This window comes from Aphelocoma coerulescens, chromosome 1 (genome assembly GCF_041296385.1).
Source record: "Aphelocoma coerulescens isolate FSJ_1873_10779 chromosome 1, UR_Acoe_1.0, whole genome shotgun sequence".
NCBI lineage: Eukaryota > Metazoa > Chordata > Aves > Passeriformes > Corvidae > Aphelocoma > Aphelocoma coerulescens.
Genome location: NC_091013.1, coordinates 118,746,910 through 118,773,394, shown reverse-complemented (window position 1 = coordinate 118,773,394; position 26,485 = coordinate 118,746,910). Strand labels below are relative to the sequence as shown.

Here is a 26,485-nt window from a genome sequence, read left to right as displayed (position 1 = left end):
CCCCACCCTTCCTCCCCTTCTTCCTAAGAAGCCCCCTTTTCATCACAGCTCAGATGTGTTGCTCTGTCTCTTCCCTTCCCAACACCTCCCTCAACTTCCTAAGGAGGTTGAGATACATGACTGGAATAAGTTAATATTTTTCTCTGAACTCTACTGAATTAACTTCAAATATAGATTAAAGTGTGTGGGAAAGGCTGGTATGTGCAAACCACACAACTCTGTCCAATTTTCTCCTGCAGTTCTGTGCAAAGAGCTGAGGGTTGTAAGCCAAGTCAAAGATGGGTGTGAGGGGAGGGGTAGAAGCAATAAATTGGAGCTGATGGGAGGAGGAAAGGGAGGAGTGGAGATTTGTGTCCTGACACCTCTGTGCCACACAGGACGGCCACACCAAGGGCAGTTAGGGCTGTAGAAAGAGGAATCCTGTTTATATGTACCAAAGTGATTTCTGTAAATGTTGGGAATGTGGGGTTTTATTTGCTGGTCTGAGGTATTAAACCTGAAATTGGCCTAGAGGTGCCCTGTGCAACCAAGACAGATCAGTTCCTTCCTGGGGATCGGTTTCTGCCAAGTCTCCCCCACAGATTTTGGATCTGCAGCAGCATCCTTTGGCTCTGGCAGAACAGGAGGGGCTGGATACCAGACAGAGCAGAGAGTGGGAATTATTTTTAGACAGACAGCCCAGATTCTCAGTCTTTGCAGCTGGAGTTATTTCCGTGGCACTTTTGGATGGTTTGAACTTTTTACCTTCCCCATGGAGGTCACATTTTCATTTTGCCTGCTTTGCTCAGACCTCTAAGTGCTTCCACTGGCTGGGTCTTGGTCTGTCCTCTCCATGCCACCACTGTCCCATCCAGAGTCCTTTCTCAGGCCCTGGTATAACAGGTCACAACGTGACAGCACATGAGCCCAGCCTCCTTCCCTGTGGGTCTTCGTGCTGCTTTTTTCAGGCCTTTTATTACATGCAAAGGTTTTCTCTCTCCATTTCCCAACCTATACAATTTATATAATAACCACAATCTCCAGCCTGTAAATAGCCTCTGATTTGTTGCAGATTGGCCTGGTGACAACCTTGATAACTACTGTGGTGACCATGTCATCGATAGCACAGCTTTGGGACGATGAGTGGGAGATGGTATTTATTTCATTGCAGGTAAGTTGTCTGCAAGGATGTTTCCCTGGGAGGGAAAAGGGGCCAGAGGAGCTGAATGCCATGAGTGTTTTATGAATTTCTGTGAGGTGAAACTCTGTCTTGATGGTTGACACTCCCCAAATTGAAATCTTGGCAATGAGAAAATTGTTTTAAGAAAGACTTGTGGTATCCTGCAGGGCTGTAGAAGTGTCAGAGGAAAATACTTACAAACTTAATTTCTTTTAAATCTGCTCACTGTTCCTTTTTCCCCTCTTCCTCAAAAAAAAGTCCCAAAATATTTTGCCCATCTTGCTTAAGAAGTGATCACTGACATGTATTTGGGAGTATGCAAATCTATGCAAATACAGGGGGTGGAAATGGCATTCACATGAGTGACTAACATTTCTCAGAAGTGTTTTATTTTATTGGTTTTTTTTTTTTAAGATTTAGGCAGGGAATTGGAGAGCAGAAGCACGACTCAGATGATACATCTCCAGCTTTGTGTCATGGTGATGCACCCTGGTGATTAACAGACCGGTGTGTTCAGAGAATTCCAGAAGAGTTTGGGTTGGAAGGGACCTTAAAGCTCATCTAATTCCCATCCCCTGCCATGGGCAGGGACACCTTCCACTATCCCAGGCTACTCCAAGCCCTGTCCAGCCTGACCTTGGACACTGCCAGGGATCCAGGGGCAGCCACAGCTGCTCTGGGCACCCTGTGCCAGTGTTTTACCACCCTCATCATAGTTTTTTTCCCCCCCTCATATGTGGTGTGAATCTACACTATCTCAGTTTAAAACCATTCCCCCATGTCCTACTGAAGCTGGCCCTAATAAAGTCTGTCCACATTTCTCTTATAGACCCCCTTCAAGTGCTAAAAGGCCACAATAAGTTGTCCCTGGAGCCTTCTCCAGGTGAACACCCCCAGCTCGGCTCCAGAGCAGAGGGACTCCAGCCCTTGGAGCAGCTCCGTGGCCTCCTCTGGACTCACTCCAGCAGCCCTTATTCCAAATATCTCTGTTATTGAGGGGGAAATTCCCCTAAAAGGGGGTTAGAGCTTTCCTCCTTTCCCTTCAGAGCAGCCAGCATGCCAGAGGCAATGGCAGGATTTGGAAGAAACAATGGCCAAAACAGCTGCAGGAGGCTGATGGAGGAACGCTGCAGAATCCACCTGGAAACAGAACCTGTGAAATCAATGCATTTTCAAGGTGCTGGGGTGTTTTTAATCACATTTTCCTCTCCTCTTCTTGTGCCCTGCAGGCCACAGCCCCTTTCTTGCATATAGGAGCCCTGGCAGCTGTCACAGCACTGTCGTGGTTGGTGGCGGGGCAGTTTGCACGGACGGAGAAAGCCAGTGAGTACCTCCTGTGTCCCTGCAGGGTGGGGAGTGGCTGCTCCTCTTGCTTCTCTCTTTTTCCCCTTGATTCTATTTTTTTCCCCCCTGTTTCTCCTTTACTTTTTACCTTTTTTTTTCCTTTTGAATAAGCCAGGAAGCTGTTTTCCTTCTCTCTTTCTGTTCCTGGATTGTTTCGTTTGTTTTTAAGGAAAAACATTGGTATCACTTGATCTTAAGATTATTTCAGACTCGTTTTACTCGTGGAAGGCATCTTACCTGGAATAGTTTACAGACTTTTTGGTGCAGACATGGTGGTGTTAAAAAAAGAAGGAAAAAACCAAAACATCTGTGAGAATGTGAACTACAGTCACTTTTAATGGAAAATAGGATTTCAGTCTTTTGGAAATATCAGGTGCAGCTGCCGGCCTTGGTGCAAGCCTGTTCTTGCCATTTTTTTGTGGCATTTCAGCTTTTTTTCTGAGCAAATTTTTTGGGGCTTTTTGTTCTGATTAGACTGAATTTTCAGAGCCTGGTTGGTGTGTGGTGCTCCTGGGGTGAGCAGGAGCTGGGTCAGGATCACATTCTGTGTCTGCCTGGAGGTTTGGGTGCTGGTGTGATGCCTTTAAGGTGCAGGACACAGCGTGATTCCCTTAGCAAGGTACCATTGAGTTCCTTGAGTGCTCTGTGAGTGATTGACATCTCTGCCAGAGAGGAGGAAAAAGCCCTGGCAGAGTTCCTAGAATTACTTTCTGGCTTGTGGGAACATGTATGAATGAGCCTATTAGGTGCTGGAAGCAAAAAGTAGCCTATTTATGAGGGAAACCAGATCAGTTGTGGCCAGGAGCAGAGCTGGGCTGTTCTGTCCTTCCCTTAAAAAACATCCCCACCTTCTCTATCTTGCATCCATTGCAAATATTTGTTTTAAGGGGTTTGGGTTTTTTGGTTTTTTTTTTTTGCTGTTATCCCTTAAGTTCCAAAGACTTAATGAGTTTGCATAATAAATAATAATTAAAAAATTTAAACATCAAGTCTTTTGCTGTAACATCTGTGGTTTCTAGTGGCTCCAGATATCTTAGGAGTTCAAAGGTGCCTGTTGTTTTTTATAAGAAACACATGTCTGTGGGGTACAAGGGGTGATTCTGTTGCTCTGTCAGCACCTCCCAAAGATTCCCAGAGAGCCTGGACTTTGTGGAAAGTCACTGATAGATGGAATTGGGTGGCTGATGGGTGGTGTGGAAGGCAGGACTGCTCCTCTGGCCCCAAGCACTGCAGCACCATCACAGCCCAGGGATTTATTTAAACGTCTCCAACTTGATCAGTAAAGCATTATTGCATTTTTCTGGCAGAAATCTCAAGGCAGAAGCAGCTGAAGCAGCCTTGCCCTGGCTGAAGTGGGTGGCGGTGGTAAACCACCAATATAAGCTTTAATTGCACTGGTGTGGTGCCATGGCTTATTTTTAGCTATGAGTGACTGATGAGTTATTTCTGTTGTCAGGCAGGGAAAAATTTGGGGCTGTCCCACCCAAAGGGTGGAAAAGCCAACAGTGTTTTGGGTGGCACTTCTGGGGTTTAAGCAATTCACTTAACTTACTGTTTCCCAAATACAAAATGAAGTGAAAACCTCCTTCAGGGCTTGATTTTTTTCAAACAGAAGATGTTTTCCCCTAAGCACAGAGCTCTGCTCTTACATTGGAGGCACTGACAGTAAATCAGTTCTCCCCTCTGGAGGAAGACAGAGGCATTCTAGAATGTGCTGCTGTGGTGTGAGGAGGTCAGGGCCAGCAGTTTCACCAGCTCTTTGTCTCTCTCTCCATCCCAGCTTCCCAGATGCTGATGTTCACTGCATACCTGGCAGTTGTAGTTGCACTTTACCTCGTCCCCCTCACCATCTCCTCCCCCTGCATCATGGAGAAGAAGGCTCTGGGACCCAAGCCAGCCATCCTAGGCCACCGTGGGGCACCGATGGTGAGTAGTGATCAGAGCCCTGTGCTCTGGCTCCTCTGCCTGTGCAAAGGATGCTGCTGGATCTGGCAGTCTCCCTTGGCTGCTCTCCAGGGAATGGATACAACAAATACAACTTGGAGGCACTCCTGCCTAGGATTACTGTGGAAGTAAAGCAGGGCTTGAACCCAGAGTCAAGTGACACCCCAGATGCTTTAGATACAAACACAAGGGCAATTCTTGCCTTGCTCAGGCTGGTTTGTGCCACTGCATTATTTTGGCTGCTGCTTTTCGTAGAATTGTGGAATCCTTCCTTTCATCTTCTCTTAGGTACCAAAACATTGCCACCATCTTTGAGGGGGCCTTTTTTTCTTTTTGTGACTCTGAAGAGCTTTGGTTTGTGCTGCTTGTGCAGGTGAAATCAAGAAGCATTTTCTTTGCTGCACACGTTCTTTACATATTAAAAATAAGGGCAGTTAACCTGGCTGCCGGCCTGATTGATAGCAGCAAACACAATAAACATCATCTGCCAGAGCAGGAGAAAGGCTTGTCTGGGAAATAAATCTGTGTCAGGTCAGGTCAGGTCATCTTTTGTTAAATCAAGCTTCAGCTTTCTTGTGTGGGCAGTACAATAATGAGGTCTCATCTCCTGTATCTAGTTATTAAATCCCTAATGGCTTTTGCTTATGAGTTTATCCTCTTGTCCGTGGCAGGTTGTTTTTCCTGTTTGTTTTGTGCTTTTTCACTTCCTTTCAGTCCAGGTGAGCAATTTCCTGAAAAGTTAGGCTGCAGAATCCCAGAATGGTTTGGGTGGGAAGGGACCTTAAGGCCATTGAGTTCCAAGCCCCTGCCATGGGCAGGGTTAGTTATGGATGCTCTCTAAAATAGGGGGATTAAAGGTATGTTTTATTGTATATTTTAAACAGAACTGTCACTGCCTTGGCATGTTACTCACCTGGCATGATGGGACACTAATGCAGAAATCCACTGGAGTAGCAGATCCCACACTAAGCCCCACACAGGGAACTTCCAAAGGGCATCGTTTTACACAAAAAGAAAATTCCATTTCTTAGGTATCACTTTAACCCTGACTTGTGGGGTTTTTCTGTCCAGTTTGTAGCTCACAAGGAGATTAATATGGGAAAGGAGAGATAAAGAGGAAAAATTAATAAAAAATAAATCAAAAGGATGGCCATATTGCCAAAAGGACAAGAAAATACTCTTAAATCTTGTTGATGGAACAAAAGATCAGATCCTTTAGTGCATAATCTCAGAATCCCAGAATGGTTTGGGCTGAAAGGGACCATAAAAACCTTGTTCCAACCCCCTGCTCTAGGCAGGGACACTTTCCCCTAGACCATCCAGAGGTTTGCAGTGGCTGCAGTTAGTTTGGAATAAAATTGGGTTCTTCTGTCCAGGCTTCTTCATTAACCTCCCCAGCAAATGATGCCATGAGTTTCATTTTTAAGCCCTGACTAATCAAGGGAAAAACACAATGTGGTGATGTCCAGCTGCAGCAAGGTTGTGCTGCTCTAACACAGTTTTCATCATCTTCTTTAAGGAAGGTCCCCAAAGCTCCTGACTCTGTTTGAATGCATTTGCAACTGATTTGTAAGCACAAAAATAACCAAAATGAGTTAATTCACGGTAATTTTCTAGAAATTACTTGCTGTGTCTCTGCAGCAGGAAGAAATGAATAGTAGCCTGATTTTTGCGGGGGATGAGTCCCTCAAATCAGGTGCAGAGAGGTGGAAGAGCTCATAGAAATCCTGTGCTGGGTCTGTCTGGCTCTCAGTGATGTGGGCATGGTTTATAAAAGAGAGGAGGTTTGCAAATCATTGCTTTGTGCCCCAAGGTTCCTTTCCCTTCAAGAGTTGGTTGTGTCCCTTGTTACAAACCTGGATTTAGGTTTTAGGCATAGCACACCTGAATATATTGTGCCAAGGAAGTATCCCGTAAAAAAACCTGGAGAGAGGCACTGAGAAACACAAGCAGAAGATTGTGAATTTTTGTAGTTATTTCAGTTTGGCTGTAAAGCCTTTTTAAAAAAATAACATTAATCCAAGCAATTAATTCCTGTACCAGCAGCTGCCCTGCTTGGATGCATCTTTGCCTTAAACATGCTTAATCTGGGGCTTCAGCTCCCTCTTTTTTAGCAGAATAGACAGGCTGGGAGGATCGAAATCCCTGTATCTCAGGTTTTCCTTTCTCACAAAACCCCTCACATGGCAGGGTATATAAACTCCTGGTACAGAGCAGTCCTGCCTCCAGAGTGGTGCCAGCTCTGGGAATAAGCAGCATCTGATATTGGTGGGAAGGGTTAAATTTGGTTTCCTGTTTTCTGGCTGATCTTTACTGAGTTACATCATTGGTGTCAGTGGCCTGTGCAGTTCCCTCAGGGCTGGGATCGACTGAGAGGTTCAGGAGCTGGGGAGGGCAGGTTTTGGATCGATGCTGGACTCGCTGGGAGAGGCAATTATTTATGTGAGGGTGACAGGCTGGGGACTCACCACATGCTCACAGGGAGGTGTGTCTTTGCCTGAAGGGTTATAATCACAGAATCACAGGATAGTTTAGGTTGGAAGGGACCTTAAAGCTCATCTCATTCTTCTGCTCTGGAATGGGCAGGGACACCTTCCCCTATCCCAGGGTGCTCCAAGCCCCATCCAGCCTGGCCTTGGACACTGCCAGGGATCTGGGGGCAGCCACAGCTTCTGTGGGCACCCTGTGCCAGGGCCTCCCCAACCTCCCAGGGAACAATTCCTTCCCAATATCCCATCCATCCCTGCCCTCTGTGACTTTAAAGCCGTTCCCCCTTGTTGTGTCACTGTCTGCCTGTGTAAAATGTGCTCTCCTTTTTTCCAGTCCCCCTTTAAGTACTGCAAGGCTGCAATGAGGTCTCCTCAGAGCTCCTTTAGGCACTGGGAGGCTCTCTGAGATCTCTCCAGAGTCTTGTCCAGGCTGAACAACCCCAGCTCTCCCAGACTGTCTTTGTAGGAGATGTTTTCATAGGAGGGTGGGTACAAAAGCAAATACTGAACTGTAGAGAGAGGATCACCTTGCCAGGGTTACCCTGCAGAAACCTGAGCTACTTGGGAAGGGACACCCGAGCCTGGTGACAGCAACCCAAGGCGATCTGAGCAAGTCTGGCTGGGATTCTCCAGATCCTTGTGGCTGCTGCTCTCTGCTGACGGCTCTGGGAATGTGTGGAGAACTCTTGGAGCTCGACCTTGGGTGACCCAGCGCGGGGCTGTGCGCTGGGGGTGTCGCCTCTGGCTGTGCCTAAACAAGTCTGGCTTTGATTGGGAGCTGTTTTAGGAAGATAATGTGGCTCTGTGCCGCCTTTGATGAGCAAACATAAAAATGAACTTGTGTTGATGTGGGGCTGGAGATACCGGAGCTGGGTGAAGGTTGGTGCTGGTATTTGCTCTGATTATTTTACTCCAAAGCTCTGCTGACCTGAGCCTGTGAAGTGATCAGAAAACAAATGTCCCTTAGAGACACTCTAAATGCTTAAGCAAGTTTTTATATTTATCATTATATCTTGCTCACATGGTGCAGTTGGGCCTTTGCCCTTAATTATTGCTCTTTGCAGTCCCTGAGTAAATCATGGGCTGTTGAATGCTTATTATGTCCTGATGGAACTGATCCTGGTGGTGGAAAACCAGGGTGTTGCACGTGCTCTAAGCCTGAAAAAAACTGGGGGAAAAAGTAATTTATTTTTCAAAAATAACTTTCTTTTGATGTGATTCAGTGCAGAAAACCTGCCAGGTTTCCTTTCCACAGTTGTATTTTTTTTTTTTTTCTGGTCTTCCTGTTGTTGTTTCATGGGTGTTTTGGGAGTAGCTGTACTGTACTGCTTTTGTAGAAAAGCAAAGTATTTGTCTTCACACCATTTTTATTTTAAACAAACCCTAATTCTGTTACCATCTGCTCCTCAACAGGGAGGAATATCAAGTAAAATCTGAGTCCTTCTCTCTGATAGCCGCAGGGATAAATTTTCTAGGCTTAAGGCTCTTTTTAAAATTGCTGTTAAAACTAACTAGAACATTTGTTACTGGAGAAACTGTCTGATTTTTAGATTAATAGCTGACTTCATGGAATGGGTAGATGTGGGAGTAAAATGTATCTTACAGAATATGTGGTCTAGTTGTCCTCTATGGTATGGAAGAGACAGGAATTTTTGGGCACGGAGAGATGTGGAATAATAACATTTTGGGCCACTTAGGACACCCTGATATCTCCAAACTCTTCTCCCAGCATCCTCACTGACACTGCTTTGTAAACTTCTCTCATGCTGCTGATCTCTCATTGCTTTTTTTTTTTCTTGTGTTTTCCTAACAGTTGGCACCAGAAAACACTCTGATGTCCTTCCAGAAGGCAGTGGAGCAGAAGGTGCATGGAGTCCAGGCTGATGTGGTGTTGAGGTAGGTCAGTGTGCTGGCTGCTCTGAGGCTGTCTGTGGATAATCCAAGCCAGGAATGGTCCAGCATATCCAGTGTCTGGTCATTGCAGCTTTTCCCCATCAGAAAGGGCTGTCCTGGTGAACTCATCCAGTAACTCCTGTGTCTCCATCAGACGCTGCTGATTATTTCACTGACTTGATGGTTAAAGGTGGAGTTGTCCAAAGGAGGGAACCTGGATCCCTTTGTCACCTTCATTTGCAGGAAGGCTGTAGTTGATCCTAGAGCCTGTTTTATTCCAGTGAAACGGCCTGGCCTTGGGGAGAGACAGAGCTGCTTAAATGTGACTTTTTCTGGCATACCCCAGGTGCAGACAGAGCAGAGATCCCAAATTGACTTTGTTGCACAGGAGGGTCTTCACCAACCTTGAAAAACCATCCCAAGAGTGCACCAGGAAGAAACCCTTCCTTCTCCTCTTCCTCTCCCTCCCAAGGCATTAATCGTTAGGGAAGGAGGAACCTGGTGACTGTCAGAAAGTCGTTCCTTGCTGGCAAGTGTGGAGCTGAGTGGACAAGACCAATTAAAAGAGAATTTAGAGAGGATTATTTCAAGAGCTGTGCTTTGTTCCAGAAGTTTGATAGTTTCTTAATATTCCTTGATATTCCTGTTCTCAGTTTGTCCTAGTACCACTTACAAACACAAGAAAGACTCAAAGCAGGTATTTTATTTTTTTCCCTGACTGCTTTGGTGTCTGTGTCAATGGACAGATATTTTTGCCTGGTGGAAGGAAGTTGAATTGTTAATTGTTTCCTTTTTACTTCGCATCTTTTTTTTTTTTTTGAGAGACAAAATTATTTTAAAACGGAAGGAATTTCTTTCCACTGGTGAGTGGAAGGTCACTGTGGAAGGATGAATTGGGATGTATGTTATACAGTTCTTGTTTTTTCCAAAATTAGTTCATCAGCTGTTGTGAGGGGACAAGTACTTGACTGTCCAGCTCCCAGATGAGCACTTGGCTCATGTGGCTGAATCCATTAACACTGGCCAAGGAGAAGGGTGGGCTTTGGGAGGAGGAGAGCTGGAAAAGCTCCAAGATCCTTCCCCATGAGCCATCCCAGAGGAGCACTCCAGGCTCAAACAATGCCCTTGATGGCCCAGTTTCCTGAGCCGTCTCCAGGAGACCCAAGTGCCTTCAGAAAAAGAGGATTCCATTGACTTTCAGGCTGAAAAGTGGGATACTGATGCAGCTGGCAGCACCCTCGGGAAGGGTTTGCAGCACAACACCCCTTGCTGTCCTTATCCCTCAGGAAGATGCTCTTTGTGCCTGTGGCTGGATGGGTCCATCCCTCCTGGAATACTTCCATGTTCTTCTAGGCATGTATCAGCATGGGTGGGCAGCTCGGACCTGCACTCAGAGTCATCACATCCTGCTCCATACCCATTCCACATCCCAAACCATTTACAAAGCCAGCTTTGCTCCAAGCAGCAGGAACCTGGAATTGCTGCCTGTTCCTCTCTCTCTTCTATCCCTTGCCACATCTCTTCTTCTAAAGCTTTGGTTCCTGTCTCTGAATTACTGCTTCAAACCTGGGCCTGCCAAGATGCTGTGGTTAGCCCTGAGTGGTGCTGGGTGACTCTGTGAGGGAAGGATTGGAAAGGAGGGAGCAAATGTCAAGAGCCCCATAGGATTTCTGCACTGTGTTTAAGGCTTAGCAGTGCTCTGCTCTTCTATGAGGTGTTAAACTCAAGCTCCTGTCTCTTTTAAACACTCCACACTCTTCATTCTGCAGTTGCTTGGCATTTTTTTTTAAATTTTATTTTTAACTGTATTTATTAAACCCCTTCCGACTGCAGCAGTGTGGGATTGCCGTGTCAGCGGGTTGCTTTGGGCTGGGGGGAAGGAGTTGGCACAGCACAGGCCAGAAATAGCAAATAAAGATGCCAGTGACCTTTGTGAGAAGGGACTTGTGAGGGCAGTGGTAAAGCTGAGGCAATGTTTGCTCCATCATCTAAAACTGGGTTTCATTTTCCCTCTGGGAAACAGCTCTGGATTGTCTCCTCATTCAAATGGGATTTGTCATTTCACTCCATCCTCTTTTCAGACTTCTTCTGCATCTCCTGGTAGGGACATGGGCTCCTTGCTTTGGAAAATGTCATTGTTATCAGGCTGGCTGCCCTGGGTTTGTCTTGATTTCTGGGTGCAGACAACTGTCCCCCTGCCCTTGATAAAAACTGTCACTGCCCTGTGTGGTTTTACCACTGATCTGGTCCCAGAAAATTGAGTGGAAGAAAGCTTAAAAAGTTTTTATGCTTTCCAGAACCATATTCTGTAATATCTAGATGACTTAAAAACCCCAGGGCATGCATTTGGCTGTTCAGTTTCATCGGAGAGGTGATTTTTTTTTTTTTAAGCATGAACTTAACTCATGTGGGCATGAAGCCAGTTTTCAATTGGAGAAGGCAATTTGAGAGCATTTTTGGTAGTTTGGAACCCTTGCATCTCACTGAAAGCCTGATGTTCACAGATAGTCTGAGAGGCTTTGAAAATCTCCCTCCTGATCTGCTCTGACCAGATTGAGGAGAATTTGTGTGTGTCTCTGCATCCAGGGAAACCTCTGATGTTTTGGGGAGCTGCAGAAGCTTTGATGAGCCTTCAGGGTGGGTGTTCCTGTCAAAGCTACCTGAGATGGAAATTTTTGAGGGGATAACGGAGAGGAGAGAGGGAGAGGTGGATGAGGCATGAATGGGGTTATGTCAGTGTAGCAATGACTGCCAACATTTAAGAGATGTTCTCCTCTGCGTGCACCTCAGGTGCTCTTGGGGATGGAGGGGGTTTGTTGGGCTGCTTGACACTTGGACAAGGATTTTGATGTGAAGCCCTAACAGAGGCTGGAGTGGGAAAGGGGCATTTCTCTCCTCCACCTGTAACAGGGCCTGTCTTTGCAGCTATGATGGGGTGCCCTTTCTGATGCATGACAAGACCCTCAGGAGAACAACAAACGTGGAGGAGGTGTTTCCAGAGCGGGCCTATGAGCACTCCTCCATGTTCAACTGGACTGACCTGGAAAAGCTCAATGCTGGGGAGTGGTTCCTGCAGGTGGGTGCCAAGGAGCCATGGGATCACAGCTCATTCCCAGGTCCTCTTTGAGGGGGAAAGGTGTAGATGCATCTCCTCAGTGATGTGGTGCAGCTAGACCAAGTGTCCATGGACCATGCTTAGTTCTGTCTCTATTAAACTTAGGCTTGGTCTAAGCCACGTTGTCTTTCTGTGCCTCTTCTGCCACTTGGAAAAAGGGGCCTTAGGCCTGGCTGACACCACAAAAAACTTCAAGACCCCCAGGAGGGTGAATGTGATTATAAGGAAGACAGAAAAAGCAATGTGTTATACACTGTTCCCCTTCTGTTGAATTTAATTTTGGGACAATCATCTCCACAAAGATAAAGTAAGTAATTCAGCCTTTGCACTGGGGGAGTCTGGGCTTTGTGGCAGTAATCCTGGGATGTGCTCTGCTTTCAGAATGACCCTTTCTGGACAGCAGGGTCTCTCTCAAGGGCTGATTACTTGGAGGCTGCCAACCAGTCAGTCTGCAAGCTGGAAGATATGCTGGAGGTGATCAAGGACAACACATCCCTCATCCTGAACTTCCAGGACCTGCCAGCAGCTCATCCCTACTACAGCACTTACATCAACATCACCCTGGAAACCATCCTGGCATCGGGAATTCGGCAGCAGGCTGTGAGTTTTGTGGGGTTGGGGATGTTTCCAGAATCAGCCTCCTTATGGTTTCCATGAATCCATGGGTGTCTCCAGTTGGGCATCAATCCCTGGGTGATTCACTCTAATATGAAATGCCACCCTGTGCTAGGAAGTTGTGCTGGGCACTGTACCAGTGGTCCCAGAGGCTGGAATGGACCACCTGGTACAGCTCAGGAGAGGTTCTCTCTGGGTATAACGAGACTGATTCTCCCTGGTTTTTTTAAGCCCCCTCTAAGGCCACAACAGAGATGGAGCTGAAGAGCAAGAGTCAAATAGTTGAAACATAGATGTGGGGATGTGAAGTGGGATTTCTCCCTCAGGTTTTTGGTTCCCTATTGAAAATGCACATGGCTGTTTCTGTGCTACTCTGATGCTTTGGTAGATGAGTGTCACTGAGTTAAGACCAGGCTGGCTGGGGCTTGGAGCAGCCTGGTCTAGAGGAAGGTGTTGGAATGGCAAGGGGTTGGAACGAGATGACTTGAAAGGTCCCTTTCTACCCAAACCACTCTGCCATTCAATGATCCACTTCACCTCTGGCAGCTGACCATGAGCTGTTGATTTGACATGCTTTGGAATCGTGGTATGAGCTCAGGGCATTCCATGCCCGGGACTGGAGGGTTCCCAGAGCTGGGAGCCACCTTTGCCGTAACCGGTGCCCTGTCTCGCACCCCGCACAGGTGATGTGGCTGCCGGACACGGAGCGGCAGCTGGTCAGACAGGTTGCTCCGGGCTTCCAGCAGACCTCTGGCCTCAAGCTGGATGCAGAGCGCCTGAGGGAGAAGGGCATCGTGAAGCTCAACCTGCGCTACACCAAGGTCACGAACGAGGATGTCAGGTACTGCCTCTGTGAGAGCCCCCACCGTCCTTCCCTGAGCATCCCAGCCTGTCTGGCTGCACAGAGGGAGCTTTTCAGATGGATTTGCTCTTGAAAGCTTGAGCTGTGCAAGCTTTTCACTACCCATCATCTGGAATCCAGGCTGTTTCTGGGAGTGCACAGCTGCCTCTGACATGTCTGTGTGCTGTCTCAGGATATGCTGATCCTCTTTGAAATACAAATGTGTGAATTGGCTGATTCTTATTACACTCACAGCTCTGGGAAAAAGTGAAGGCCTTTCACACTGAGTTCCCTCCGAGTGCTGCTTCATCCTCATTAGCAGCTGCTCTTTGCTTCCATTTGTCTGCTCCAGAGCTGCTAGCACAGAATTTTGATTAGCCCAAAGTCTGGATGTGCTTTCAGGAAGTTCTCTTTGCAGGAAGAGGAATTCCTGTCCTGTATCATCCATTTAGACTGATCAGCTCTTCTCTGTTATGACCTTGGCACAGCGAGGGGTTCCTGTCCTGCCTGAGCCTGTATTTGAACTCTGTGGTGTTTCAGCTCCCAGCTTTGTCCCCCTTTCTCAGGGAGGGCAGATTGTTTCTAGTAGGGCTTTCCTGGTTTTTAAAATCTAAATTAAACAGGTTTGCAGAAGAGAAATACCTCCAAAGGAGCTGTCTTGCTGCATGTTAGAGCTGGAAGTAGGGAAGAGCTGAGCCTGCAGCTGTTTGAGAGCATGGCCCTGTTTAGGGTGATCCAGCTGTGTCTTTCTGTGGCTGCCAGCAGTCAGTCCAGCTCCTTAAAACCAAGGTTCTGCTTTACCTGCAGGATAATTCCTGCTTATTTTTCCTCCTGTTTGCTCTGTCCCATGGAGAGGGCTCTATGCTAACTTGCTCTTCTATCCCAGTTTATCAGCCTCAATCTCCCATCAATCCCACCTGAGCTGTAAGAGCTGTCACCTGAATGTTTCTTGAACCCTGTGGTGCCCAGTCAGATGTTGCTGCAGTCCTGGTTTAACACAGTTCTCTCAATTCTCCCCAAATCCAGCACCTGGATGTAAAGTTGCTGCAACCACCCCTGCCCTTGAGAACCCCTTTGGAGCACCTTATTCCTGTTGTGAGCTTGGAGATGTCCATGTTTTGCACTGTGGCCTTCCACCTCAAAGTGTTTTGCCAGTGTTAAATTGCAGGGATTAACCTCTGCTGCCCATGTGAGGGAGATTGTTGATGTTTCTGCTTCACAGATAAGGAAACAGCAATTTTTTGTGTATTATCTGGGTACCAGGTAATTGGTAATCTGGCTGCCAGTGCTTGGTTTGCTGCTGGCAGCTCCTGGACCCCAGCTGGCAGTTTTAGGTACTTGGAAAATGACCTCAGGAGGCTGGGAGCTATAACTCTGCAATTGTCCCCAAAACAAGGGCATGGAAGTTGTAGGAATTGATGTTGGAGACAGGTCTGTCAGTGTTTAATTAAGCAAATTGAAGTGTTACAGGCGTCTGAGGCAGATGCTAATTTTGCTTCAGCATGATGAGATGGTTGTTCCAGAAACACACCATGTCCATCATTCCTGGGGAGGCATCTGAGATGGGCTGTGGCCTGTGCCAGACAGCAGCCAAGAGGTGAGGAAAGCTGTCAGGATCAAACCATTGGCTTGCAGTGCCCTTGGCTTGCTCTTGAAGTGCCCACGCCCTGTTCAAAACTCGATTTCACACGTTTCAAACCACATAAACCTGTCTGTGGTGGATGGCAAGAGCAGCTCTTGGAGATGAGGTTTGGTGGGGTCCTGCATGTCATGCTGTGTGTCCCCTGGCAGGGACTATGCCATGGCCAACCTGAGTGTGAACCTGTACACGGTGAACGAGCCCTGGCTGTTCTCCATCCTGTGGTGCGCCGGCGTCCCCTCGGTCACCTCCGACAGCTCCCACGTCCTCCGCAAGGTGCCTTTCCCCATCTGGCTCATGGTAAGCACCACCCTGGGAGGGGCTGGCAGATCTGGGAGGAGGAAGTGCAGTGGGTGGGTGTAGAGGTGTTGGCCACTGCAGCCCCGTGCCCAGTGGGGTTTTCCAGGGAGGTTTGGTTGGGCTTGAGGGTTTTCCCCCCCTCCGTAGAGCTGAGCCCTGAGATGGTTATGAACTGATGCTCCTCTTGCACAGTCCTTTCAGTTTGGGTGGGATCTTTGGAGACTGCCTTGCATTCCCTGTTTAACCCACATGATTTTTCCAGTTTTCCTCTGAGGGAAAAACACCTTTGCAGACCTGCTGAGCAGCTGTTAGAGTTGCAGGAGAAGCAGGCACACAGGTGAACCAGCAAACCAGGCCTCTGTGTCTTGGCCAAGTTACAAAATTAGGTTTTTGCCTGTTCTTAATCCCAAATTAAAGACAAGTTTTACCTCTGGCTACCCCATTGCTGAACAAGAACAAGTAGGGACCCAGTGATGATGGTTCACCTGGCCTCAGCTGGTGTGATGACCACTTTGGCACCTGGAACCAGACCTACCAGTGCCTGAAAGGACAGAAGCTGCATTTACAGCATGGGGGCTATGCCTAAAAGCTCCCATCTGCACTTAAAATGGACCCTGCATGGATATATTCCCCTGTTTTCCTCCAGACCTGGACTGCCAAACAGCACCTTGCCCTCACCCTAAGGTACAGCTGAGATAGGAAACTTTCAGCCCAGAGAGCTCTGAGAAAATGTCAGCACACAAAGGGAGGGAGAGTTTCAAATTCTTCCTGTTTGCAGTTTTCCCTGATAGTTTTGGATGACAGCCTGGCATTAGGAAGGTCATAAATGTTGTGATTTATAGCTGACCCCTGCAGCTCTGTGCTTTTCTTGCTCCTTGGTGGTAACTCCAGCCATGTGTGGTCTCCCTGTGATTGCACAAACCCAAATGTTTAAGGTCTGCTTCTGTTTTCTGTCTTGCAGCCTCCAGACGAGTACCACCTAATCTGGATCACGTCTGATCTCATTTCATTTCTCGTAATTGTAGGAGTTTTTATATTCCAGAAGTAAGTTTGTTACAGCTCTGCTCTTGGGTATTTGTGACCTGTGTTTTTGTCCAGATTGTTGGGTGGAGAAGGGAGAGAGGAGCACCCTGACCCTCAGTTCTTGGATTGCAATAGCAGGGGAAATATTTATTAAAAAAATCCTTGCAAACAATAATTTCACTCCCAAGATGGGATGTAAAATTGGATGCACCTTTTAAGAACGAGAGATCACAGATTAGTAGTGTCAGATGCCTTGCTTTGCTCCTAAAATCTGTGGAAGAGAAGCTGTAAATGCTTTAGGGAAATGGATGTTGAGAAAGACATTACAGTGCTTTAAAGGGAGAAGAGGAGAGGGATTTTGAGATTCCACCATTATAGTGTTCAAAAAGAACCCATTACAGTTCTCTTAAATCAGTTATTCCTGTTTGGATGAAGAACTAGAAATATTATGGAGTAATTGGAATCGTTTGGGTTGGAAGGGACCTTAAAGATCATTTAGTTCCAACCCCCCTGCCAGAGGCAGGGAATTATCAGGGGAAATGTTACGATACTGCAAATCAAATCAGTTGCTTTGTTAGAAAGAAGGAGGAGAATCTCTACTCCAGAAGCTGGACTTGCCTGCAGCAAAGGGCTTGCTCTTCCAAGAGCCTTTTGCAGGACAGACCCCTTTCCCTGATGTTCCAGTTTCTCCACCACATGAAAGAATTGGTAGCAGCGTTGAGGATATGTCAAAGCCAAATCAGAGCAGGATTGCCCAACTACCACCTGCTGATGGGATTCAGCTCTGAGGAACTGGGCTTGGCATTTAGCCTTCAGTGTCATGGTTGGGTTTTTTTGTGTGTTTTTGTTTGGTTTGGTTGGGTTTTTTTTCCCCAAGTCCTTTTTGGGGCAAACAGGAGCTGCTTCCTTCATGCAAGGATGAGGGGGTGGGTGGGAGCAGAGACACTGCTTCGATGTGCTCGTCCTCTCTCCTCCGCATGGCTTTTCTCTTCTCCGCAGCCGAGGGTAGGGGCTGCTCCTGCTCTTCTGCTCCAGCCCCGGTGACAGGATCATGGCAGCCTCTCCAGAGGGGAGATACCAACTGTGATGACTTCTGACTAACCTTTTTTTGCCTCTTTGCCTTGTTATTTTCTTACTGCTCTGACTGTTGTGCATGTTCCTCCTCTTTCTCTCTCTGCTGCATTCTGGCATCTCACAGCTATCACATGATCAGGTAATTCTGGTGCTTTCCTCCTCTTTCTCTTTTTCATTCAATCTTCCTTTCTCTCTTTCTTTCTCCCTCTCTGCTATGGCTTCACTGCAGATGGACAGGGTAGGATGCAGCTTTTCCTGATGCTTTCCAACATCTGGCTTCAGGAGGGGACCATGAGGGTTTGAACATTGCATAGTCCATAGCCATGAGCCACCATGGAGGTCTGATGCTGAAGCCAGTGGATGTTTTGAAGGCAATCTGACCTTCTGTTACAATGATCTAAGTCACTGCCTTTTAAAACAGCCCAGTTCTGAGGTCTTGGGGCATGTTGTAATTGGGAGATTCCCAGAGGATGTAATGCTTTCTCTGTGGAAATAATCCCATGCAAAATATCCCTTTCCTTCCTGTATTTACCAGAGGTGTTTGAGATCAGCCTCTTCTGAACAGGCCTATCCTAAAGAAAACCATGGAATCTATTCAATTACATATGATAGTGCTTCTCTAATTAATTCTTTAAATTAATGGAGCTGATAACTGGAAAGGTTTGGCTCATCAGTTGCTGCCCTCAGTGCTTGGGGATCTTCCCAAGTTACACCACTGTGAAACTGGAAATACAGTGTGAAAATACAGAGCACTGTGGTAGGGGCGGGAATTGAGCCTGGGGCTCTGCATTTGAAGTGCCAGCAGTCAGATTCCCAGGTTTCTCCTGGCCTTGGCTGTTCCCATCCCTTTGGAGGGAAGCGCTGTCGCTTGTCTGCAGTAAAGCCTTCGCTGCCGCCCTACTTGGACCAAACTCTCCACGCGTTCCCTTCTGCATTGCTCCCGCTCTGTGCCATGGGGTTGTATTCCTGAGGACTTTGTTGCCCCCACCCACTGCCTCGGGGTCAGGGTTGGCCCTTGCAGGTGTCCATGAGGTGCTTTGGATCACGGTGTTATGGCCTCGTGGCATCTCCCCGAAACAGGGCCTGGCTGTGGGGCCGGGCTGAGCCCTCCTGTGGGTGGAGGGAGGTCGGGTGGTCCCCCCTTCTCGCCTTCCTGTTGCTCATGGATGAAGAGAAGGCCAGCATGGAGGAGCTGGGCAGGCTTTAGGCAGGAGCAGGCACAGGAGGGGAACTCTTTGCAGCTGGCTTGGCTCTGTGCTCACTCCATCTTATCACCTCAGTGCTGACCCCATTTTTATCTCGACCCCTCTCCCAGCCCCTTTCCATGGCACTGAGCATCTCCCTTCCCACCCAGGGTCTGGCTGTGGCCCTAACCTGGTGTATGCTGTCTCTGTGTTGTTGTCCCAGTATTTTTTAGTCTGTTCCCACCCCGTGTCCGTCTGCTCTGCTCTGACGCCAGCCTCCCAGAACAGGACCTTCCTGCTGTCTCTCTGGCCTTTTTGCACGCTGCAGTCCCAAACCTGGTCCATCACAGCAGAGTCCAAGGGGGTAGGAGAGGTGCTATTTTCTATTCAACCAGCTTTTTGGAGACCCCAAGGCTACTGAGCGCAGCACAGAGTGTTTCACATGGTGTTGGTTGGAGTTGCATTGTGGTTAAATGTACTGGTGGCTCTTCTAAGAGGATATTTCAAAGCACCCCTGAAAGATGGGGTTACCCTCTCCTGGCTCAGTCAGAGCAATGCAGCCCTGGGAGAGAAGCCATCATCTCCTTGTGTGTGTTTTACCACTCTGGGGCTGCCCATAGCCACCACCAGGAGATGGAGAGCACAGAGCACTGCTTGTTCCTCTTGGCAGGAGGAAAAAAGCCCTTGGTCCCTGCACATGTTTGAGGCTGGGTCTCTGTGCCTCAGAATGACCTGTGTCCTCCATGGAATGGCTGGGATCTGTGGGCAAGAGGTCACCTTTGGCCACAGAGTGACTTGATACTGCAAAGCCTGGTGTGGTGGGCAGAGAAAAGGCTCATTGTTGTACCAATGTGTTTTGGTCCTGATTTAGAGTTTAAGGAGGGTCTTATCCTGTGCGATCTTGCAATCACATTGGCCTTAGCGGGATCTGCCTGCAGGGGACACTAAGGCCAAAAATATGTTCCAGGTCAGAGTGGCTCAGTTTAGATGATGATGATGATAGAAAAAAAAAAAATTAATTTTTGTTTTATACTTTAATGTCTTTGCCTCCTTATGCTTCCCCTTCATTGCTTCTGTCCATGGGTCTGTGAGTTGTGTCGTGTTGCCATCCCACCCCTTCTTTTCTGTGTAGCCTTCATCTGTACCCTGGTCAAAGCCTGATGGTCACTCAGTGTCAACCACTGGGATTTGGGAAGGGGGTCCACAAAACTGAAACCAGCTAGATTTACCTGGGGGAAAAAAATTGCAGAACCTCTTTGTGGATGTTGATTTGTCAGGCTCATGCTGTAGACCTAGGCTGGAGATTTGTGGGCTCCTCAAATCTGCTGCTGGGGCTGGGTAGGGGGTTAGAAATTGAAGAGAAGGTGATTGTTTTGATCACCTTCTCTTGTGTGGGGAGCCACTAGATGGTGCCAGCAGATCAGAAACTTCATAAGCCATCCTAAATCCCTGCTGTTTCTTTATTAAATAGCTTCAGAGCGTCCCTGGCTCTGGCAGGGAGAGTGGGATTTACTGATGGGTCAGTGGGGTATGGGCTATGAAAGTCTGGCCTAAACATAATCCCATTGTGGTGGGCTCTTGGGTACAGGGGCCTTGGCTGAGCCCACTGGGCTGTGTTTTCCCTATTCCAGCAGCCCATCTTCCCCTCCTAATGAGGGCCTGCCACAGGGCTGCTCTCAGTGCCCCCAAGTGCCACATCCGCATGGCTGTTAAATCCCTCCAAAGATGAGCACTCCACTATGGCTCTGGGCAGCTGTGCCAGGGCTGGACAGCCCCTTTTGGGGGAGGACTATTTCCTAATACCCCATCTAAACCTCTCCTGACACAATCTGAGACCATTTCCTTGCTGTGTCTCAGGTTTGAGACTTTAAATTGTCTCTGAGCTCTCCTCTCTCACAAGCCTGACTGGCACTCAGTGAGGGAAAGGTTGTGGTTTCTTTACTTTCCTTTTCTCTTGTTTCTTCCCTCTAAAAGTTAAAACACCTCTGTCTCCTTTGTACAGCAGGAGAGGGCTGTGGAAAAGCTGCAGTTCTTGGGGAAATTAGTTCAGGGATATGTGAATGCATGGGTCAAATTCCCAGGTGGAATTTGGGTGCTAAAGGTGGTTAAAGATTCCTGAGGTAACACTCTGATCCCTGAGCATCCTTCTGCCATGTGGGGTTGTGTAGGTGCAAGGGAGCAAAGGGACTTGGTGGCCTCTTGCACTGAGGATGCTCCTGTGTCTGGAGAGACCAGTCCCTGAAATCCTGCTCCTGTCTTGCAGGTGGCGCCTGGGAAGCATCAGGACCTACAACCCGGAGCAGATCATGCTCAGCGCTGCTGTCCGCCGCTCCAGCCAGGATGTCAAGATCATGAAGGAGAAGCTGATCTTCTCAGGTAGGGATGGGGCTGGTGGGTCCCTCCCTCAGCTGTCACCCTGCTGAAGGAGGAACTGGTCTTGATTTAGGGGTCTTTTCCTGCTGTGGGTCAGGGGACTGGAGTGACCTTGCTGCATTGCACTTGAGGGATATGGGCAAGGCTCATGGGGGTTGGAATGAGATGAGCCTTAAGGTCATTTTCAACCCAAGCCATTCTGTGATCCATCCCAAACTGGTTCATGTCTGAGCACTGATACGCTCAGAAGTCCTGCATTTAGCTTCCCAAATTATCCCATCTTACACTGTCCCACATCTTCTCCACTCTCCATTGTCAAAAGCCATAAAACCCACTAATAATGGCACATGTGGCCACAGATACAGTGATGAGTTTGGGGTAGACCTGAAATTCAGTGGCATTAGAGACTAAGGGGTTCCTGATATCCTTGTGCTCCTTCCAGAGTTTATTTCTGTTGGAACACATTTGTAATGTGTCCATCATGTGCCACCTCTAAGACAGATACCAAAAATGTGAGCAAATACGGAAATGTTTAGCCTTAAAAGGTTAAATGAGGTGCATGAAGCTGAAAAACTCACCTTTGAAGGAATGTGAATATAATCCCTCCACCCCCTGAGCTTTGTTATGGGTTTTCTTTTTTTTTGTATTTAGGGTCGGGAGATGCCCAGCAGGGATCAGGGTTTAGTGCACTGGGCACAGACACAGCAAAAAGGCAACTTTGCTTATTGTGTGAAATGCCAGCCAGAGGTGGTGAAAATCAGGTGTAAATCCAGGGAACCCAGACAAGGAAAGCTTGGGCACAGCAGAATTAAGCTTCCCTAACGTGTCCTAGACATAAAACATCCCAGACATAAAATATCCCTAAGGTGGGGGATGGAGATTGAAGTTTTGTGCCTCTGGAACAATTGTTCTTGCCTAGGGTGGGTGTTTGCCATTAAAACATCAGTGGGTGCAGGTTTTCCCAGTGAAACCAGGAACTAAAGTAGTCAGTCCTTTTCCATTTGGGCAGGGATTAGGTTCAGTACTTGGTACCACTCTCCCACAGGTGCCTTGCTCAGCCTGTGACAGGGACATCAGGTGTAGGGGGGGATCCAGCTCTGCCTCTGGTGGTGGCACCATGGTGAAGGGCTGAAATGTGGAGCTCCAAACTGGAGGCAGATCCTGTTCAGAAGTGGTTGGGAATGAGTGCAGTGTTCCTAAGTCCCTGTAGGATCTGATGGACCCCACGTGCTGGGATTGCAGGGCCGCTCAGCACCTCAGTTTTTCCATCCAGGGTGGATGCTCCTGTGGTGACATCCCTGCTTCCTCTGCCCTTCCCAGAGATCAGCAACGGTGTGGAGACCACGGACGAGCTGTCCTTCTGCTCCGAGAACGGCTATGCCAACGAGATGGTGACACCCACGGATCACCGGGACACCAAACTCCGGCTCAACTGAGGGCTCTGCTCCGGCCCTGCGCACGCTCTGGCAGCGAGAGCCGTGCTCTGCTGCTTCCTGCGGGATGGGAACCTCCGAGGAACTGCTGGTCGGGCAGAAACCCCCTCCCGCTCCCCACCACTGGCTGCTCCACCTCCCTGGTTGTGAGGCTGGGGGGCTGATTTTTGTAAATATGTAGAAAAAATGAATTTTTTGTCTTTTTTTTTTTGAGTGTAATTTTTTCCAGGGCATGAGTGGAAATACCGTGTTCATTAAATCCTCAACCTTAATGGCTGAAGTTCTTTGGATCTTGATGTGAGAGCCTGAGTCCCCTTGGGGGGTTTTGGGAGCAACACAGTGGACGTGTGTCCCCTTTCTCCCCCTTTCCCTAATCCAGTCCTTCCCCGGTGCAGCGACTGTGTAGCTGAAAGTTGTGATGTTCTTGTGAAGTGTTCATTTTGTTGTGGGTTATTTTCTTCTGTTTTTCCCTCATTCCCCTTTTCCTGGGCAATGGCAGTGTAGCTCTGATGCACCAGGAGGCTGTTGGGAGAAGAGAGGCTTGCCGAGGAGAGGAATTCACGCTGCTCCTCCCTGCTGAAGTTCAGAGCTGGGGAAGGGCTTGCACTGGCTCAGGCACTTGGGCACCTTCTCCTTGTCCCAGCCTCTTTCCCCAAAGCCTGGATGCTCAATGGGGAATGGCCTTCTTGGAATGTCCTGCCAGAGTTTTGAAGGCAAATCCTGAGCATTGGCTGTAGATTGGGCTCTGCTGGCAGCAGGTTTGGAATATTTTTCCCCCCCTTTTTTTTCCTCTCTTCTCCCCAAGCTGGGCTCTGCTGGGAGCCCAGGTGGCTTGTGACAGACAGGCAGTGCCACGGGCACCATCTCCTGGCATCTGGCTGAAGTGCCTGCCACTCCAAGTGGCATTTGCAGTCACTCCTTGCTTCCCTTCTGGAAGAAGAGCTGGTGGTGCAGTGGGAGATTCCCCCTCTCTGGGCCAAGGAGATGCCCGTGGGTGAAAAATTGTAAATAGTTTGGAAGGCAAAACAACCCCAGGATGTGATGTATTCCTGCAAGGAGACCTTTGCTCCTTGCTGTAAAAGCAGGATCTTTAAAGCTGCAGGTTCATGTCCTCCAAAGGAGAGATGGTCTTGCAGCCAGTGCTGACGGGCTCTGAAGGCAGGAGCTCCCATCAGCAAGTTTCCAATGCAAAAGGCTTTAAACCAAAATCTTAGACCAGAGGTTAAAAGTAAAAAAAAAAAAAAAAAAGATAAACTGAAAAAGGAGATGAGAAGGCAGTCTGGGGGATGCTGATACACATCCCATTCCACACCTAAAGGCAGGAGAGAAACAGCCCTGAGCAGTTTGTTCTTGTTTTGGAACCCCTCTGTCCTTTTCAGCTGAGATCCGGTGGCATTTTGAAGCCCTGGAGTTTAGGGCTTGGTGTGTAAGAGTTGGGGACAAAAGTGGCCGACTTATCTCTGTGAAAAACCCCATTGATAATGAAAATGTGCATTTTGATGCTCCACCACCCAAAAAAGCACCACGTAAAATCCAGACTTTATTCCTTTGCATCTTCCCTGGGTTTTTATGAATGTAAGTGCAACAAGGCCCTGGTCCATGCTCCCTCTTACCTTGCCCAAATACTCTCCTTCTCCATGGTACTCCCCAGTCCGTGAAATACAATGTGTCTTGTTCTGCAGAACTGCAAGACTTTTGGATTTGAAGGTATTTTGAGAACTAAGTTGCTTCTCCCTTTGATGTGGTGCTGTATTGAAACATTCCTGGTGGATTGTCATTGCCAAGTGAGAGATGTTGTTAAACCTCAGCATCTGTTGGTGATCACCTGCATGTTCTGTTTTAATCCTTGGAGATGACTTTATTGAGAGGTTAAGTGCTTAAAAGCTTGGAAGTGTTGAAAGCAAACCAGCAAAGAATTGTTTTCACAATTAACTTCTTTTTTCTTTTTTTTTAATGACAAGACCCAAATTTCATGCATAATGCACTGACTGTTACTGTCCTGAATATTTGCTACCTTTTTTTTCTTTTGGAAAAAAAAGAGAATGATACTTTTCTGATGAGAATAGAGCTAGACCAAAATAAACTCTGCAATGCTCTGTGAAATAAACTGTCAGTATTCCCCTGCCAGTCTATCGTTGTTTTGTGTTATGGCACTACACAGAGGCTCCACTGCCCGACCCAGGGAGTTCTCCCATTATTTTCTGTCGTGCTCAGCACCTGGCAGCTCATTTTAACCCCACAGGTCGAAAATCCCCTGGGAGCAGTTGGAATCAGAGCAAATCACACAAAAGCCAGGCTGGGAGAGAATGAGATGTTCCAGGTATTGCCTTTTCCCAGCGCGCTTTTAATTTAACGCAGAACCCCTCTCTTCCCCTCAGAGCCTCTATCATTTAATTTGGAGTTTTTCTCAAAAAAGAATTCCCTGCCTAGGCTGGGAAAAAAGCCTCCAAATAATTTAGGGTGCTTTGGAATGGTGTCACATGGGTTCGGCTGGTCACTTGGAGCCCTTGGCAAGAAACCCGTCATCTCCTGTGCGCACGGAGAAGCTCAGCGCGAACGTAAGTGAATAAATAACAGCACCAAACCAATTAACCCCTCAAACGCGCTGCCGTCCCGCCGCTGCCCACCGGAGGGCCCTGCTCGGCACCGCCGCTCCGTGTCCGCCAGACGGCGCCCGCGGGGCTCCGTGGGGGGTCCCGGGCCCGATCCCGCCTCGCTGCCGCGGGCCCGGGACCCGCGCTCCGCCCGGCGGACACCGGCAGGACCGGCCCCGAACCCCGGCCCGGCCCCGAACCCCCGGCCCGGCCCCGCCGCGGCGCCCGGAGCGATGCTCCCGCCGCATCCCGGGATGAGCGGCCGCTGCGGGAATGGAGGGTGTTTCAGTTCCAAACCTTCCCATTCCAGCAGCTCTTCCCACAGGAAAGGCACTAAAAGACAGATCCGCTACTGGTCTGCGCCGCCCCCTTGTAACCACACCAAACGCGCCGCTGCGCTGCCGACTGCCCTTCTCGGCGACACGTACCACAACATGCCCGGAATCGCGGAGTGCGAAGCTAAACCGAATTGCTCCCGGCTAAAAACTCGACAAGGAAAATGTGCCAGCACGGAAAGCTTCGCTGACCTTCCCCCTTAGAAGCGATCACTTGAAAAGTTTCCAGCTACATCTTGCAGAGAGATAAACGAGGACAAAACCTTTGCTCAGACCTTGCGCCTGGTATTTGGAAACCTGTATTCACTCCACAACCAAATGACGATTTTCTTCCCTTTGCAGCCTGTAAACTGCACACAGCCCGCGGTGCTCTGCACGGCCTTTTTAGCTGTGCACCAACACTTGGATTCTCGCAGAGTCTGACACACTTCTCGCACACAAGAATGTGCCGGGACACACACAGATGCTCCATTTCCCCTCCGCCTCGCAGCCTTCCATGAGCCCAGCACACCCTGGGGCTGTGCGCCTTCCTTCTCAGCTGTGTGCACCTCGCATTTTTTCACTGCCAGATCCCAGTGTCCAACCTTAAAACGTCCAACAGGTGCTCCCATCAAAAAAAACTGTGCTGTAACAGAACAGTTACTTGAAAAGATTAGAAAATCCAATCCTCTGCCCCCTCTAACCCTCATGAAACATGAGAAAATGAGCAGCTGGTAATGAAGAGATTTTTAAATGACCCTTCCTTGCCCGTCTCCTGTGTAAAAAGCAGAGACAGAGCTGTTGTTAAAGGTATAATAAAAAAGAGAGTGTGGCGATAAAATTCGCAGTAGCTGAGTTTGGGAAGATTCCCTCAGTGTGGTACAGACACATTGGAGCTGTGGGCTCAGCTCTCTGCACTTCCCCAGGGAGCTCAGGACCGGATTTCCAGGCAGTGCAGGGAAAGAATTATTGGTATCGCTTCTGTAGGTGGCCCAGAACGATGCTGCTGTGCTGGGGCAGGAGCAGGGGAAGGCCAGGAACATCAGTGTGGAGACTTAGGATTGGGGTGAGAGGGTGGGCAGAGAGAAAATGTGGTTGGGAAGTGGAGAGGAATGAAAAGGAAGCGCCATAGAGCAGTTGTATTCAGTTGG

The 26,485-nt window shown here is 48.3% G+C and overlaps 1 protein-coding gene across 8 annotated transcripts in view; it reads left to right on the top strand.

The window, feature by feature from the left end:
* GDPD5 (glycerophosphodiester phosphodiesterase domain containing 5) overlaps nt 1–24,556 on the top strand; it is a 107,104-nt gene extending 82,548 nt beyond the window's left edge. For 7 of the 8 annotated variants that reach the window (XM_069026452.1, XM_069026473.1, XM_069026430.1 and 4 more), the window contains 11 exons: nt 1,052–1,150; nt 2,389–2,482; nt 4,284–4,429; nt 8,750–8,832; nt 11,755–11,905; nt 12,326–12,544; nt 13,243–13,400; nt 15,192–15,339; nt 16,301–16,383; nt 20,884–20,996; nt 22,314–24,556. In XM_069026452.1, coding sequence (XP_068882553.1) covers nt 1,052–1,150; nt 2,389–2,482; nt 4,284–4,429; nt 8,750–8,832; nt 11,755–11,905; nt 12,326–12,544; nt 13,243–13,400; nt 15,192–15,339; nt 16,301–16,383; nt 20,884–20,996; nt 22,314–22,429 — 1,410 coding nt within the window. In that variant the 3' untranslated portion in view covers nt 22,430–24,556. Of the gene's footprint in view, nt 1–1,051; nt 1,151–2,388; nt 2,483–4,283; nt 4,430–8,749; nt 8,833–11,754; nt 11,906–12,325; nt 12,545–13,242; nt 13,401–15,191; nt 15,340–16,300; nt 16,384–20,883; nt 20,997–22,266 lie in introns of all 8 variants that reach the window. The other variant, XM_069026442.1, reaches the window with a different exon arrangement.
* Nucleotides 24,557–26,485: the final 1,929 nt, after the last annotated feature.